The following is an 18,613-nucleotide window of genomic DNA, read 5'->3' on the forward strand; positions in this document are numbered from 1 at the left end:
GCTGGGCTCACTGGATCGAGATTGGGGTTAAACCCTAGCAGAGCTCTTGGAGAGAGTAGGGAACGTGACGGTTGTGTTTTCTGCAAAGTGAAGGGAAAGAGGTGAGACTGGGGCAGATTAGGTTTGAATCTCCTTTTTGGGCCAGCCTTTAGGCCCAATCGATTGGGGCAGCCCTTAAAATAAAAAGACAGAAAATAAATGGACCTTATAACAATTACTATTGAATTAATTAATAAATTTTAAATGTCTTTTAATATTTTTATTTAAAAATAAATTTATGACTTACATTTTATAATTATAATACATGGTATAATTATAAATTAACTATTTCTTATCTTGATTTCTTATTAGTTAAAAAATTGTACTTCCAAAATTTCATCAAACTTTAAATAAATTGAACATATATCAAGCTCTAACGGTAAGAAAATATCGTAATATCAAACAATTTCAGTTGCAAAATATTGTTAGTTATTATAGTGAGCAATTTATATATCAATTTAAAAAATAAAAAATTATTAGTTATTAAAATAGTCAATAAAAAATTATAGTTAGTTTCTAAATTAGTTTTTAAAATTTAGTTTTAAAGATTTTGACTACCAAAAGAAATTGATCATTGAACATTAGTTACAAAGATTTTTGTTACCAAAGGAATAATTTCTAAATAAGTCTCTAAATTGAAATAATTGTTCAAATATAAACATAAATGAACAACAAAACAAATAAAAAAGACAAGTAATTGAAACATGATCCCTACATAGTAAGTAAAAAGAAATTGTGTATTAAACAATAATAATAATAACTATTATAATAATTATAATTCTTATTCTTAATAATAATAATAACATAAATAATTATAGTTCATAACAATCATAATAAGAATAATATAAAAAAAATAATTATAATTTATAATAATAATGATAACAATAATAACAACTATATTTATAATAATAATAATTATTATTATTATGGATAATAATTATTATTATTGTAGTAGTTAATAATATAATATTTTTGAAATATCAATTATTTAAATTAAATATGATAATAAATATAATAATAATATAATAACTATACTTCTTAATTATAATTCTTATTAATAATAATAATAATAATAATAATTATTATTATTATTATTATTAATAGTGATAATAATAATAATTTTTTAGTACATCTTTTCTCATATAAATAATATATGATAATAAAGTTAATATAATATATATTAATAATACTAATAACAGAAATCATGTTAATAATAATATATAATAGTAAAATATAATAATAACAATAACAATTATTATTATAATAATATATGATATAATTTTACTATTATCACTACAAATAATATTTATAATCATAATATTATTAATAATTATAAATAATAATATTTATACAAATATTATAAATAATAATATTACTTATAATTAATATTATAATTGAAATCACAAATAAATGAAAAAAAATGACTTTTGTTAGATTTGAATCTCATCAAAACTTTAAAGTGACGAAAAAATTAATTTTTGTGATATTATTCGATAAAAAAGTAAGTAATATAGTAACATTAATAATATCTTTTATTTTAATATATAATAGATTATTTATTTGTCGGTAAGGATATTATCTAGACTAATATTATAATTACATCAAAAATATAAGAAACTGTATCATATTTGTTGTTATCTGGTCCTATGCGGTAATTTAAATTTCTAAAAATCTAAAATATTAATTTTAAAGACATTTTAGGTGTAACGTCCCATTTAATTATTAAGCGAAATTAAAGAAAAACGTCACACAATATAAGTACAGTAGCGTAGTCCTGGGGTCTTTAACACAACCCCGACAAAACTCGGGCACACCACGATGCCAAAGGAAAGCCGAATACGAATACGACATAGAGTGTAGCGTAGAAATACAGAAAGAGATACATGGGCCATAGCCCTAAATAAAACACAAAGGAAACTCCAACCCAGATGGCTAAGCAGCGGAATCACCATTCGCTTGTTGACCATGAGAACCTCGCCCATCTGCTCCCATCAACCAAGTTGATGATCATCGCAAGGAAAAACAGCCACATACAACACAACCATGCAACGAAACGGGTAAACTAGAGCCAACAACATATTCATATATTTTCATCATCTCATATCCACATAGCAACCAAACATGTTATGACTCTTCATTCAATACACTACGACTCGACTCGACTCATCCGGATACGTATAACTTAGTCGGATTCAGCGGATGCTTGCACTTGTGGTGGATACCTCTGCTCGACCCTGAGCTGCTCGATCCCTGAGCTATGTAATACAAGTGTTACGATGAATCAAAATCTCTCCCACCACAAGGTTAGCCCTTAATGAATTTCAGGCCTCCTGCTACTCTCACCACAGGAGTCAGTCCGCTCTAAGTGAGACTAACTGGCCCCTTAGAGTGTCAGGATACAGTCCTTACCTTGAATCCTTACTTAGTTATACAGATGGGGCACCACCATGGACACCCACTAACAGGGGCCATGGGATTACGTCCCGACCACTGAAGCGCAACCCCGAAAGTCTCACCTAGAGACCCCAAGGACTTATGCACTGACACATACAGGACACAACCGCACAACCAAAATGATATTCACTACGCATGTATATGTTAATTGTACCGACCTTTAAGTCTACGCCTTTCATGTTCCAGGCTCAACACATTTCATCTCATCATGAACCATTCATGTACCAAGGACTTCCAATTCATATCGTTATCATGCCTCTTTCATACCAACCCTTTCAATACAATCTCATGCAAAACTCATGTCAACCCTTTATACATAATTCACAACTTGCATTTCTCTATCATACTCACACATACCAAGCCTTTAACACAGATACTCAAAACCAAGCCAACATTATCCATACAAAACCAAGAAGAACCTCCCACATTACACTGTCTCGCCCAGCACCTCGCTTAGGCTGGAGGGTCTCGCTCAGGCGAGACGTGCTCGCTCAGGCGAGCCTCCCCCTCGCCTAGGCGAGAGCACAAAAGCAGGAGCATGAGCAACGCGGGATCTCGCCTGGGCGAGTTGCCTGCTCGCTCAAAAGTTGAGCGAGTCGCCTGGGCGACTTTTCGTGCAGAGGCCCTAGGCTAGCTCCCTGTTTCATCTCGCCTAGGCGAGATTGACTCGCTTGGGCGAGATTAGCAGGTCTCGCCACTGTTTCCCACTGCCACAACCATGTTTTCCGACCAAACAACACATGCAAAGTACTTTCACACATCCAATCGACAGATCCAGCCATACAATCAACAAATAACGCATAACAGTTCCAAAAAGACTCGAAACTAGAACCCTAACTTCCCGTACCTGGAAAAAGGCTAACAGTTGGGTTTTTGGGTACGAACAAGGACCACAGCAGCTCCTAAGCCCGATTCGCAACTGGAACAGTGGATGAAACGAGATTATAAAAGAGTCTCCACTATTACTGTGAAAGCTATACGAAACAGAGGCGGTAAGGGTTAAAGGTACTTACGTGAGCAGAACAATGGCCAAGCCAAGCGTGAATCTGAAGAACGTCGGAACCCTAGCAGAAGTGAAAGGCGGCTGCGGCTCTAAGACAAGGACAACAATTTTTCTGAAATGGTAAGGAATACTAGGTTTAGGGCAGACCTAAAGACTATATATGTTGGGCCGGCCTTAGGCCCACTTATAAGGGCAGCCCACTAACTTTAGGGCAGAAAAGCTAAAAGATTTTTAATGGGCCTTACATTAGGAAGTATTTTTTAGAATGTTAACCTATCCACCATTTTTTGAAGAAATATTGTACTTAAAATTTTAATTTCGAAATTCGTTTTAAAAAACAAGTGACATCAATTGCCATTATAAAACAACATCTTTCCGTTTTGTTTGGAATAATTCATTTTAATGACATGGCAAACAATCATAATATTTAGTTGCTCTTTTACTTTCCAATCTACAATGGTTTGAAATATTTATCATTTACGTGATTAAAATGTTAGATACATCACAAAATTTAGACATGTCAACACGGGTCGGCTTACCACGAGCCGGGTTCAAAATGAATGAACCCAACCCGATTCACTTTCTGGTGAGTCAGAAATTTTGTAATCCGGCTCAACCCACCACGGGTGGGTGGGTTAAGTGGGTTGGCTCACCAACCCACCAAAAAAAATTATTTTTTTTTTTTAGTATTCAAATATTTAAATAAATTTTTAAGTAACCCATGAGATGACAATCATAATAAAATCAAGGACCAATGTTTTGATCATGCTCACCACCAATATATGAAGAATTATTTCCAAGAAAGTATCCATTAGTCTAAGAAAGCATGGCTAATATTACAAATTTTCTGTCATGTTATTCAACAAAATATAAATAAAAAAACTATACATTTTTTTTCATGTTAATTTAGAAAAAATTGTTTATAAGACGATTACTTGAGTAATTTACTATAAAGATTATAGTTAAAGATTAAAGTATCAACATATATATAACTTGACAATCAAATTAATTAAACATTCAAACTATTCAAATATAATTAAGCAACATTCTAGCATTTAAAAATATGAAATTGTGAACAAATATAATAGGACTAGTAAATAATTATTAAATTTTTTTAAAAAAAATTAAAAGAAAATTTAAAAAAAAAATAAAAAAGTTGTAAAAAAATGTTGGTGGGTTAAGTGGGTCAACCCACCTTCAACCCGACTCGAACCTGTTTAACCCGTGAGTTAAGTGAGCCGGGTTGAGTTCAACCCACTTTTGAAAAAGTTGAATTTTTCTCAACCCAATCTGGCTCGAACCCGTGGTGAGCCGAGTTGGCTCACGGGTTGAAACCCATTTTGACATCTCTAACAAAATTCATGTTCCTACAACTTCTAACTGAATTTTATTTTTTTTAAATACAATATTTCAACTATCAACAAATAAAAAAATGATATTTGAATCTTACAAATATTAACAAAAATAATTGTTACAAACTTTAACAAAAAACTTCTAGAGTTTTTACTTTCTATAACTCCAAAGTTTCTTTATGCACCCCTCATATTTTTAAAATAACAATTTTAACCCTCATGACTTCCAAATTTTTGAAACAAACAGATATGAGTATTTCAAAACGCCCTACATGAAATTTGTTTGGGAAAGAAGTTTTCAGAATAAGTTTTCAGTGATGATGTAATATAGTGGTGAATAGCATTTGAATTTTTTTCTCTTATTATAGGGGTGCAGTTAGTAATTGTGAAGTTCCAAAAACAAAATCTAGTTACATTCATAAAAACTAACCCCATTAATATTTTTTTGCGAAACCTTCAAAATATTAACCGATAAATATTTATAGAAAATTAATCCTAAAATGTTATTTGTGAAATAATTCATATCATTATTGATTAAAAACAACTCTAAGTTTCTCGATAAAAAATTCTAGCTATAAAAAATTCTAAGTAATATGGGTTGAAAAATAATCTTAATTTACGTTAGGATCAACATTGATTTAAAATCGATATACTTCACATCGTCATTATATTCAACGCGACACTGAAATTATATATGAGGTTTCTTTTTCCCTTCAAATCCTTTATTTATTACTCATCCAGACATTTGATTTTGGTCCTGTCTTGTGGTCCTGTAACCTACAAGCTATTGTTCCACTTTTTATTTATTTAATTTTTTTTAAAGTGAAAAAGTTTGTATTAGAAAATGACTGTATTAATTTTAGGTTTAAATATGTTTTTATTGTCTTAATTTTTAGTGAATATTAAAATTAGTATATTTCGAAACTTTGGATCAATTTAGTTTTTCATTTTTCGAAATACATGAATATAGTTATTTTAATCAAATTTTGTTAAATTTATTTGAAATTTCAAGCGCGTTTCATAATAGTATTTGACTTAACATTAGAACAAAAATGTGTCAAACAATATAAACAACTCAAATACAAACCTGAGATGCGTACGAAACATCAAATAAACCTTATAAAGTTTGATTAAAAGAACTAAATTCACGTATTGCTAAAAAATAAAGGACTAAATTGGTCTAAAGTTTTAAAATAAACTAATTCCAAAATTTACTAAAAATTAAGGAAACAACAACGTATTTAACTCTTAATTTTATAACCTCATCGCATCATAATTTAAAGGTAACACGTTTTTGAAAATTTAACACATCATAAGTAATAATTTCATTTTTATATTTAAATTAACGATTTTCTTTGATTAACTTTAATAGTTATTAAATAAAATTAATCTGACTGTTAAATTAATATCAACATCGTTTAAAAATGATACGTAAGTTAATTAACAGAAAGATTAAATTAATTCTGTTTAAAAAATACTAAGACTAAAAATATACATGTGAATTAAAAATATAACCAAATTATATTATATAAATGAAATTTTATTAAATTAATTTTTTTAAAGTTGAATTAAAACTTAAATTTTATTATTTTAATATAATATGGTGATAGGAAAGAAAATAGAGTTGGTAGGTGGTTCCCTGGTAGTAGGGTCAGGAGTTGAGTGGTGCAGAGTGAAAAATTGTTGTAGTTCTCATTTGCCTAACAAATGATTGAGGAATAAGAGTACACTACAAAAGCACAAGACAAGCTTGTCACTGCTTTTGGAGGGCCATCTTATTACAGGATTTCACTTACAAAATCACCAATTTATTTAGAGGGTATAATTAATAATTTTAATCATTCATTAAAAAAGCAATTGATACTTTACGTTGAACATTTGTTTAAGTTACAATTTTGTCTCGAGAATTTGATCGGACTTAATTGAGACGTGGACTTATGAAATTTTAACAATATGAAATATTAAAAATCATATGATTAGAGAATGAAATATTATGAATATTGAAAATTTGTAAAGATTCTGAAAATATGAGAATATGTTATAAGAGAAACTTGTTATTTTATTTTATTCGTATATTTTCTTTATATATAACAAAATATAAAATCAAATAAAGATATGATTTTTTTCTAAAATAAAATCATTAAATTGTTGATTCGAAAAATTTCTATTTTCAAATGTGAATTTAGACGAAATATAAAGTGGATTTAAGGAATTGTTTATCATAATAATTTTTGTAATGTCTATAATTACTTGTTTTAGTTTCTAAACTGAATTACTTACTTTAACAAATTTAGACCTTAACTTTTCAAACTTTCCATATCCTTATTTGAGTTCAACTAAGAGCCTTCTAGATTGATTGATCAGTGTCCTTAACTAACATGAAGACAGGGTGAGACATCCTTATCATAGTATTAACAACTTAAGTATAAATAGCATATTATATACACTTTATGAGCCAAAAACATGGTTTCAAAAATTGGTATTTAATATGTTAAATGTAGTTAACATACATGGTTCTTTGCATACCTCTTTCATTTTATTCCTTTATTATATATCTCAATATATGGTATTAAAATCATTCAAAATATATTTTATTTAAGTTTTTTTTTTTTAAATTATGATACTATTGTTATTAAGTTATTATTAGATTATTTATAAATATTTAATTTCAGATTTAAGATATTTATTCTTCAACGTGAAAGGTATATTATATATCTAACATTAATTAAAAATAATATTATATTATAATATATGTAAATAGATATAGTTATTATTTTTAAAATTAATTTCATAAAATTGAAAGTTAGACATAAACTCACATTTAAAAAAGTTAAATAAATGTTAAATATAACTGATTATCAACATTAACTCATTTTGTTTTAACTCTTTTGTATTTGTGTATATATAGTTTAGCCAAATCCCCATTTTAACCTTTTCCGTGTCTTATTAGCACCTTTCATAAGACACCTCTTCCACCACATTTTGTTTTATGTGGTGAAATCGATGTATGAGTGAATAAATATGAAATGGGGTACACACATAAATAGAGCTCACAATATTTATGAGCCATTTGGAACAAAGTGAAGTTGGTGTTAGTGTTCTTCACAATTTATTTGATCAACTTTAATATATAAAAAGTATCTTCATACTAATATTTCATTTATTAAATAAAAGTATAAAATACGATATATTCTGATCTAGATTTTTTTTGGAATATTAAAAAGATAAAAATACTGGAAGAAAATAAGACTTTATATTGGAAGTTTCACGTCAATTAAAGATAACGCCAATTCATAATATATAAATGAGGTGTAAATTTCATCTTACAAGTCAGTTTTGTGGGCTTGAATTAAGTTTAAAGTCACTTCTAACATAGTATCAGAACTAGGTTAGAGTTATCCTAACGAACTTTTTTGAATATTTTATTCCATCCATGTGAGATGCAAATCTTATCTTACAAATCGATTTTATGGAATTAAGTTAGAGTTAAAGTCCTTTCATAAATAATGAAAAAAAAATACCAGAAGAAAATAAATGTGGAGTGAGATAGGATCCTTGTGAACGGCCTTGAAAAATCTATTATCCTCTCAATTACAAGATAAGGGAAGGGACATTTGGTCCCCACAAAGGGACTCAACTAAATTCAAGCCATTAATGTTCATCATGTCACACCAAACTCTTCAAATGCTAACACCAGAAGCTTCATTCTGCAACTTCGAGTTTCACACCTTCAATTTTTTTTATACCCTTTGTGGTAATTTTCAGTTTTGTTAGGGTTGTCTTGTCCTAAGAAAAATGTTTGTTGTTTAAGAATTTCGAACACAAAAAGGGTATGTAGTTGCCAAATTTCTGTCATACACCAGAACTTTAATAACGTTTATTATGAACTGTCATGATTGATTGGAACTAGCTGTTAGAGGAGTGTATTCTGACAACACTTTTTTTTTTTTGTAAAGGTCAAATGAATGTTAAAATTGTTTGTTCAATTCTAAAGGTCAACTAAATAAACTGAACAACTACTATTTTAATTGAATATTTAGATCTTATTTATACATCGTTCTTAAATAAATAAGCAAACTACTTCTTCACTCTAACTGTTCTCTGTTTATTATAACATTCATTACAAGTAGGTAACCGTTACTTATCATTTTGTTTTAACCAAGTTATGAGAGTTTCATTAAATGGACCTTTTCTTAAAGTAAATCATTAAAGGGGAAAATATAATTCTATCTGTCATTAGCACCGACAACCAAATAATCCCCAAATATTTAAGAATCTGTGCCCTTAATTTATAGCCACAAAAAAGGCAAAATCACTACACAAGAAGTTTCCATACATAGATCTTTGAAACTTCAAAAGTTATACCATAATAAAGTTGGTGGTTTGATCAATAACAAAAAAGGGATCAATTCAACCGAATCTCTTGTCTTAGAGGTTACCAAAACTGTTCTGAAACATACTATGTAATGTTAAAATGATGTTTGGTCATTGGAAACTATATCCTTTACAAAATATTAGTTTTTTTTTTTCTCATTTTAGATTGGTATATTCTTATCGAGTGTCATTTTTGTTGATATTGTCGATGTCTGGGTGAGATTACATTATGTTTCGGTATGCTTTATTAAGGAGTCAAGGTCAAACATAGTTTAAATATTTATCTCTTTTCACTCTCCGAAACACTTTTTAAAGATAAAACTATGACAGATCTTCATACACCAAAACAAACAATACTTTAGTTGTGACAGAACTTCATACTTCAAAGCGAACGATACCTTAAGAATATGATTATTATTATTAATGATGTTGGTGGAACACATTATTTGAACTTAAATTACATAAATGATTGATATTATTTTCAATTTAAAATTTTATAGTAATAAATTTATGAGTTATCTTTCTTAAGTTAATTTATTTCATTTTTATTAAATACACGATTAAGCTCACACTTTAATTCTCTATAAAATATATCATTAACTTTACTGAATTTATGAATCCAACTCAATATTTTTAGAAACAAAAGATGAATCATATTCACAGTGACTTTGATGTCACTCAACTAAAGACATGCAGCGTGTTTCATCAAAGAAATAAAAGTAAAGTTGGTAGCCTGCAACATCAAACTACTGTTATCTTTCCATTATGCTGTGCATGAGAGAGAAAAAGAGTGAGTGAGTTACATGTTGGCCAATAAATCATAGTTACAAAAATATTTTAATCAATTTATTTTACCAGAAGTACAATGCAAAATTCACCAAATCATAGTTTTTTTAAGGTAGAAATCTATGAACATCTCACGTGCAGATGGATGAAAAGATGAGAATTCTGTTAGACAGTGAGACCAAAGGACACACATTCTTCTCTATCAAAGGAAACGCTCTAATCACCAGAGACTTACACGCTGAACGTGTTCCTCATCGTGAAAAGTTGTTGCTTTTATATAAATATTTGTTTTTTCAAACGATATTATCTATTTTGGTTTTACTTTCACCATTAATGGCTGCCACATGGTACATGTCACGTAATGTGTTTTTTTTTTTTTGCATCAACATACATTATTATCCCAACAAAGAGTGTGCAGAAAACAGGTTCATTTATTCAATATCATAATTTGCTTCCATTTCCTATAATAATTACTCAGCAGCACCGTTTCATGAGAAAGTAGCAACAAAGTTGCTTGTGGCTGTGGTTTCATCTTTGCATCTGATACAAGATGGTGAAGAGAGTGAGGTCTGATTCGGGACCATTGTCTCTGCAAAAGCACAACCATGTTTGTGTCAAGTTAGGACTCTCAATTTTCTTGGTGGGTCTCGCTGTTCGTCTTCTCTTGTGGGATTCATTCAGTTTCTTATCAGTGGTGGAGTCACCTTCTGTGGAAGATGCAAAAGCAGAGTCCCCTGTTTTACCTTCCTCTGATCTTCATGCTTCTGATTCTGATGACTTTCCGGAAATTCATCGGAATCAGACTCAAATCTCAAAGGATGGTAAGAGAATTTTACTTGTTTTGTGATGATTGAATTGTTTTCTTTATGTGGCAAGCATGAAAGACTTGCTCGAGTTTCAAACCTGAAAATTTTGTCTATGGAAAAAATCATATTTAAGGAATAAGCACCACCCATTTCTGCTTATTTCTTCTCATTTCAGTTTGACTGTTTAGATCTTTTATGAACAATTTTCTGCAATATCAAAGATTAGGACAAAATGCAACTGTAATGGTAACAACAATTTAAAATCTTGATTCTTGGTTAATTTCCTACGATTGGACCAAGGATGGGGATTTAAGTTAAATGAGAAGTTCTAACACCAAATCTTATACAGCAACAAGTTCTTCTTTTTCTAAAGTAAGCACAGTCTTAGAGCAAATTGAGTAATGTGAAGTGCTTATGTTGATAGCTTGTAATGGGAATGGTAATGGGCATTGTAAATGTGTACCTGCAGAAAAATGTGATCTTTTTGTGGGAGAATGGGTGCAAGACAAATCTGGGCCAGTGTACACCAATGAGAGTTGCCGTGTGATTGAGCCTCATCAAAATTGTATGAAGAATGGACGTCCTGATTCAGGGTACCTGTACTGGAGGTGGAGTCCAAGAGACTGTGAATTGCCTAAGTTCAATCCCAAGAAGTTTCTTAAGTTCATGAGAAACAAGTCATTGGCTTTCATTGGTGATTCAATCTCTCGTAATCATGTTCAATCCCTACTTTGCATTCTCTCAAAGGTATTGTGGATGTTAATATCAGTTAACTAGTTTGCAAATTTGATATCATTAGCCTTTTTGCTTGAAAGATTTTTCCACCTTGAATCTTGATTAGTGTTCAGTATGTATACATTATTTGTGCTTTTGTTCACTTTCTCTTGCTTGCCAAATTTGAAGACATTTGGGTCCATTTGCTAGGAAAGAAAGAGATTGGTGGGAAATGATGTGAATGGGAATAGGAAAAATAATGAAAGAAAGTTAAAAACAGAATGGTTTAAAAAAAATATCAAAGAAGCAAAACAGAAATAATTAAAGGACCACACTTTTTTTTTCTCTTTTCATTTGTTATTTCTCACCTCTTGCTTTTTTTCTTTGTTCATAGATAGTAAAGGCCAAGATTCCAACAATTAAAAATGAAGCAATGTGATTGTTTTTTATATTAACCGAGGAGTTATGTAGTTGCACCTTCATTGTTAATTAAATGTCTTTCATTAGTAATCATGGTCATAATCAGGCAATACTTTAAAATGAAGCCATGTGATTCCTTGATTTTAAGTAGTAGTTCTGTAGTATAGTGTCTTTGTCCATCGATCATAAATCATGGTCAACATCAATCTACTATTAGTTGTTTTGACTTTATGTTACAAGCACTAAAGTTCAACAGCTTGCACTGCATGTCATTTTATACATAATCCTTTTCATTGTGAAAACAATCTGTCCATTCCTTTTTGTGGATGACAACTGTTGCTAATATTATACGATTGGTCCAAAGCCTTCACGATTTAAGCAGTATTTAGTGTCTTTTCCAAAGCAGCTTTGCCTACCAAACATTCAAGAATAGTTTTTGAATAATTAGAGTGAAAATGTTGAGATTTTACTTTCCATGATTGTAACACTTACTGCGTATAGTAGGTAGAAAAGGTTGTATCCATCACTGAACTACCTTATTGCATTGGATATTTCTCAGTTTGTGTTTGGCAGAACTCATAACAGCCCTTGTTCTTAGTTTTGTGGCAGAAAAACTTTTCTTCTTCTTCTTCTAATGTTTAGGGGAAGGGATTTCGTTGATCTGCATACTTTGTCTAACTGAATTTTACTATTTCAATTGCATTTTTCACGCTTTGGTATGTATTCATTACTGCCATTGACTTTGTGCCTACAAATTACTAAGCTGTCTATTTGTGGCATCGTGTAGTGTCTGCTTATTTGGTCCTACAAATTGGGTTATTAGATCAAATTGTGGTTATTTTATTCTGCAGGTGGAACCTGCTGTTGAAATCTACCATGACAAGGAATATAGATCAAAGATATGGAAATTTCGCTCTCATAACTTCACACTCTCAGTAATCTGGACCCCTTTCCTTGTTAAAGCAGCTATATTTGAGGATATGAATGGAGTTACCTCATCAGAGATACAACTTTATGTCGACACTCTAGATAAGTGGACCAAGCAATATAAGAACTTTGACTATGTTGTCATTGGTGGTGGGAAATGGTTTCTCAAGACTGCAATATACCATGAAAACAACACAGTAACCGGCTGCCATTACTGCCCTGGAAAGAACTTAACAGAGCTAGGATTTGACTATGCTTACCGCAAAGTACTACAAGAAGTTTTTAAGTTCTTCACAAACTCTAATCACAAGGCCACTGTTCTCTTCAGAACCACCACACCTGACCACTTTGAGAATGGGGAGTGGTTTAGTGGAGGGTACTGCAATAGAACTGTACCCTTCAAAGAGGGTCAGATTCATATGATAGATGTGGATTCCATCATGAGAGGTATTGAACTCGAAGAGTTTGAGAAGGCTGCTTCTCTAGGATCTCAAAGGGTGAACTTGCAACTTTTGGATACAACACTCCTTTCATTGCTCAGACCAGATGGACATCCTGGACCTTATAGGAAGTTCCAGCCATTTGCAGAAGACAAGAATGCTAAAGTTCAGAATGATTGTCTACATTGGTGTTTGCCAGGACCAATTGACTCATGGAATGACATAATAATGCAAATGCTAATCAATGCCTAATGAACAACGTGCTATCACCGGATCATTGAGGTTTGAAGCTGGTTACAAATATGATCATTTTAAATTCAGGATTCTTTGTTGCATGGTAGTTTCTTAATACCATTAGTAGTCTGCAAAAAAGGAAGTTTTATACACAAAGGCATTAGGTTGAACTCCGCTCTGTACATGGGACTGTATAGCTTAATAAAAGCTAGCAAGACACAAATGTAAACCGTAGCACTCAATATAAACTCATCTTATGTCCTTTTCATATAATTTTTGTGAGGAATATATACCTATTTTCTTCCATACTTAGATGTAGAAATTAAGTCTCAGGATTGAGTAGTGCTGAAGCAGCTGTGCTTAGTAAGCTGCAGAGACCAGTCCAAATTTCAAATTCATGTATTAAGCTTTTTAAAGCCCTTGATACGTTTCATGTGTACATAAAACATGTGTGAAATGACATTTTTGTTTAAGGCATCAATAAATCATACATGCTTGTTGCCTCCCCATATTGAAACCTGAAATTTCAACCTGTAATTCTACTACTATACTTTGATGAATAACAACCAAATTTTGAAATAAAACATTAGCTAGACCAGTGCCAGATTACTGTCATTCTATGATGTCCAGATACTATGTGTATAGGGATATGATTAGAATAGGTTTAAATACAACAACACAATTATTTTACCAATATATAGGGACAGTGTGGATGTAAGATATGTGTAAATATGTATAAGAAATTATAAAACAACATAAAAATACAATAACAATACTACAAATCCAAATAAAGAGCATATCTTTCAGACATAATATAATACTTTAAACAAAATAATTATAAAACATTTTTATTGTCTGCAAATAAAAATAGTACCAATGCCATTTTTTCTTGAAATTATCCAATTAGAAGACAATTTCAATATAATGTTCCTTAAAGAACAACGTTTCCATGTTTTATATTATATATGTTTTTATTCTCATATGTAGATATATTAGATTGTCAAAACAGATTTTAAAGGCTTAAATATTTCACCAAGGCATATAGATGAGCATACAAGGCAATCAGTTTCGGATTCGTATTTAATAAGGATAAGGAAGTAAAAGAAAATATCATCCTGCACATCTGCTACCCTAAATGACCAATATCCAAAACTGTGGAATATAACACCAATCTTACACTAAATTTTATAATCTATATCTATGGGGTATATCAGTCGGTCAATATAAGCAGTACGCAGAGAAAGGAGTGACTTTTGCCACAATAATTTTGCCATAATAATCCAAAAATGCAAGCGATAACAGTAAATTGATAGAGATAAAGAAAGAAATGGAAGATTAGAAACCACATTAAACATTTGCAGTTGACATTATACTGAAGAGATAAGTACGGATCTCTGAAAAATGAACCAGTTTTCCCGAACTTTGGAAGCTTAGTTCTAAAATAAGGGTCCAAGCTTCAGAGTCCAAACTTCATTGGCAATCTCAGTCTTATTAACTAGACAGCATGTCTTGCAAAACAGTATACAGAGCTCATAAATCAGGGTTTAGCTGACATCAAAACATAAACTTCCGTTATCTCTTTCCTCCTACTTGGTAGCAGGTTGATTTTCATACTTTCTCACATCGGGTTTGAGGAACGGATCCTGTAAAGTACAATAAAGATAAATTACAATCACCTAAATATATTTCAATCTTTAAAACAACAAGCAGAAAAATGCAACAGAAGAAGGTCTCAGATATATAACTCAACATTCACACATAGGAGAAACAAACCATTGAGAAAGTAGTTCTTTTAAATGATATTTGCTTTGATAGAAGTCAAAAGTCTAGGTTGATTGATGTAATCAATCTCACCCAGTAGGATACGATTTGGCTAGTACTATAAATTGGATGTCCCTTCTTCCGCCAACAAAGTGAAATAAGACATCTTTTTAGTGTAAAACTTATCTCTTCTTCATTTTAACTAGAAATAATGGATTTGAAAAACACTACTACACAATTTAGCCAGCAATTGACTCACATACACCAAAACAACACACTCACCAATCAGCACACATGCTACACCTAAGGAAGGAGCAGGAGTCCCTGAAGTTCGTACAATAAAAAACATCAAAAATGAAACCAAACCCAGTTCCCTTGTCTTCCTATGTTATGACACATAATAATCCATTTCAAAAAAATAAAGCTATATTCATTGAGACTTCGCCCAATTGATCACCTCACTACAAGCTCTAAATCAATCAATAAGAAACAGGGGACAACACACAAACCCCAATATCAAACTTTTTGTTTTAATTTTATTTGGAAGAATCCCTAATCTTCAGGATCAGGGGCAAACAAATTAACATCCATAATCCAATCGATGGAGGCAAATAAAATTAAAAAAAAAAAAAACTTTTTTCTTTTCCATTCAAAAATAAAAATTAATTAAATGAACATAGTTAATATCGAAGACTAGCGACTAGCGAGGTCACAGAAGCAAATCTCGACATTTTGCAAGAATTTCATTAAATTACTGGAAACCCAGTTCAAAAATCAGCACCCATATCCACAAAAATCAATCAAGGTCGATCCTTTGGACCGAATCTAGAAATGGCGAATTAAGTGCAGAGAGGGGGTGATGGGATTTGGATCGAGGAAGAAAGGAACTTACATTCTTGACGAATATGACGTTTGCGGCGGCAATGGCGACAACTACGCCGCCAAGGATGGTGACCGGACCGGTAAGGAGACTCCACTTCCGATAAATCATCTTCTTCCTCAAATTCTCTCTTTCAGATTCCTCTTGTCACGAATGAAAGAAAATCGGTAAAATAAACCCTGCCTATGTCCCCCAAAATATAAGACCGTGCTTTTTATTAGTTCCTTGAATTTCTACCACGACTTTAACGAGTTAGTTAAACTAAATAAAAAATAATATAGTTTATTTCTTTTATATTTGTCTTTCTTTTGAAAAATATAATTACCATCATTGAAATATAGTTTAGTTTCTGCATAAGTGAACAGATGATTTGATTTAATTTTATATAATTGTAATATAATTTCAATCCCTTAACTTTTATCTAAATTTGAATTTTGTTCTTATTTTAAACTTTAAATATTTTTATTTCTAAATTTTTTTAATGAATGATTTAATCTTCAGTGACCAAAAAACGTTAAAGGTTTGTTGGTGTGACAAATGATGATGTCATGTGGATACATGTGTCCACGTCTATATTTTTTAAACACATTGTAATGCTATTTACAACATCAATAAATCTTTAGTATTATCGGGTTAAAATGACTAAATATATTCATTAATAAAGTTTTGGATGGAACTAATTGAAAGTTTGAAACATAGACAAAATTCAGATTCGTAAAAATATTAAGGGACGAAAAATATAGTTAACCTAAAATGGTAAGGAATGATATTGTTTCCTAATGAATATTATATGTTTTATACTTGGTGTGATAGTTTGGAGTGCCATGTATTTAGTTTTTGTAAATTGAACTATTACATGGTTGAGTTTAATTTTTACAAAAAGTTTACATACACAAGACAAGAGAAGTTGACTCTTGTTGACCTATGGCACTTGACATACTAGGGAAGAGAGTTTTCTTCAAATATAGTCTTATTTCAACTAAAATCTCATTTGTACATTTCAGTTGTGGTTCAACACCAACTAGTGATGTCTCTATAGTTGTGATGGTTTTGTTTATATCGTAAGTATCGCTATGTAATATATTTGCATGTTCAAGTATTTGTTGGAAATTGTTCCTTACATATATATTTAATGTGAGTATGAAATAATCAAATAGTAACATGTTTGAACACGTTCGATGTTTCTTCCATTCATGATTCCAAAAGCTCGTGTTGTTCTCACGAAAACTTGGTCAATCTTAATTAAGTTCATTAACCATTCCACTAATATAATAAAATAAACACAAAATAATCATATTCTGAATATAATATCAAATAATATTATTAAGAAATAGAAAACTTACCAAAAAAAAATTTAGGTTTGTAGATGAGCACAAAGTTGGTTGACATCATAAACATTATGGGTAAAAAAGCTTGGTGGCCATCTTTGTGCAATTTCTAGTATTGGAATCCAACAATTGAACCATAAAAGAAGAGAGAAATGGTGAAGGTAGCTTTCAATTAATTTATTGTAAAATTTGATAGAAAATGATACTTTAATCATCTCAATTTATAGTATCAAAAGCTTTAGTGATTTTGCTTAATTCATACCAATCAATCCCCTTGGCTATTTTAACTTATAAAATAAAAGTCTCTTTTCCTAACATTCATAATTATTTATTAGTAATCCATAATCACATTAAATCAAATTCCTCTAAACTAACACACCAAGTCAGAATCATGTAATATTATTAGAATAATATCTCCCCTTTAAATTTTAAAAAATTAAATATATTTTTATTCCCTTAAATTTTTTTATAAAATTTTAAATATATTTTTGTGAACATTTTTATGAATGGATTTAGTCTCGAAACTATATGACATTAAATATTTGTTAATGTGACAAATTTCATTTATTAATAAAGTTTGTTGATAAAATAATTCAGAATTTTAACTAAAAACAAAATTCAATTTCACATTAAAGTTAAAAAGACTAAAAATATATTTACCTTAATTAATTTTTTTTATGACAAGACTAAATCTCATAACTTTTTGCTACCAATTTTGTTTTGTTGAATTAGGATTATAAGTGTATAAGGTTTGTTGGGATGTGTTTCGGGCCAAGTAAATAAGCTTGCATGACTTCTTCTATCCCATTCTTTTTCTTCAACCCTCGTTTTTTTCAATATTCATTTAGTTCTTGTGATTTATAATTCATATATGCTCCAGAAAGTCAATTGCTGTGCTACTCTCTCTGTTCGTGTACATCACCCTCTCTTTTGAACATTGTATTTGATAAAAAAATTATCTAAGATCAAAGTTTTTAAGAGTTTGATATTTGTTAGCTAATTGATAAGCACAATTTTTTCTAGTGGATTTGAACAATACAAGGTTGTCATTTATTTTTGAGTTATTTTTTGAACTGTGTAGTTTTGAGCTTTATT

The 18,613-nt window shown here is 30.5% G+C and overlaps 1 protein-coding gene and 1 long non-coding RNA gene across 2 annotated transcripts; one reads left to right on the forward strand and one right to left on the reverse strand.

The window, feature by feature from the left end:
• Positions 1 to 10,009: 10,009 nt before the first annotated feature.
• On the forward strand, positions 10,010 to 13,822 carry LOC114166005 (protein trichome birefringence-like 25). The gene is made up of 3 exons (XM_028050661.1): positions 10,010 to 10,829; positions 11,284 to 11,561; positions 12,800 to 13,822. Exons 1-3 carry the CDS (start codon positions 10,559 to 10,561, stop codon positions 13,565 to 13,567), a joined length of 1,317 nt encoding a protein of 438 aa, XP_027906462.1. The 5' UTR covers positions 10,010 to 10,558; the 3' UTR covers positions 13,568 to 13,822.
• A 1,003-nt stretch (positions 13,823 to 14,825) lies between these two features.
• On the reverse strand, positions 14,826 to 16,436 carry LOC114166309. The gene is made up of 2 exons (XR_003599891.1): positions 16,203 to 16,436; positions 14,826 to 15,192 (listed from the first exon to the last, which is right to left on the reverse strand). It is a non-coding gene; the product is annotated as an uncharacterized LOC114166309 (long non-coding RNA).
• Between the last annotated feature and the right edge of the window lie 2,177 nt (positions 16,437 to 18,613).

This window comes from Vigna unguiculata, chromosome 10 (genome assembly GCF_004118075.2).
Source record: "Vigna unguiculata cultivar IT97K-499-35 chromosome 10, ASM411807v1, whole genome shotgun sequence".
In the NCBI taxonomy this organism is placed as follows: Eukaryota; Viridiplantae; Streptophyta; class Magnoliopsida; order Fabales; family Fabaceae; genus Vigna; species Vigna unguiculata.

What these genes read in the sequence shown, in the direction of transcription:
- LOC114166005 (XM_028050661.1), top strand. Translation starts at nt 10,559, where the DNA reads ATGGTGAAGAGAGTGAGGTCTGATTCGGGACCATTGTCTCTGCAAAAG. An exon ending in GACTCAAATCTCAAAGGATG is followed by an intron (nt 10,830 to 11,283) that starts GTAAGAGAATTT and finishes GTGTACCTGCAG; the next exon opens with AAAAATGTGATCTTTTTGTG. An exon ending in TACTTTGCATTCTCTCAAAG is followed by an intron (nt 11,562 to 12,799) that starts GTATTGTGGATG and finishes TTTATTCTGCAG; the next exon opens with GTGGAACCTGCTGTTGAAAT.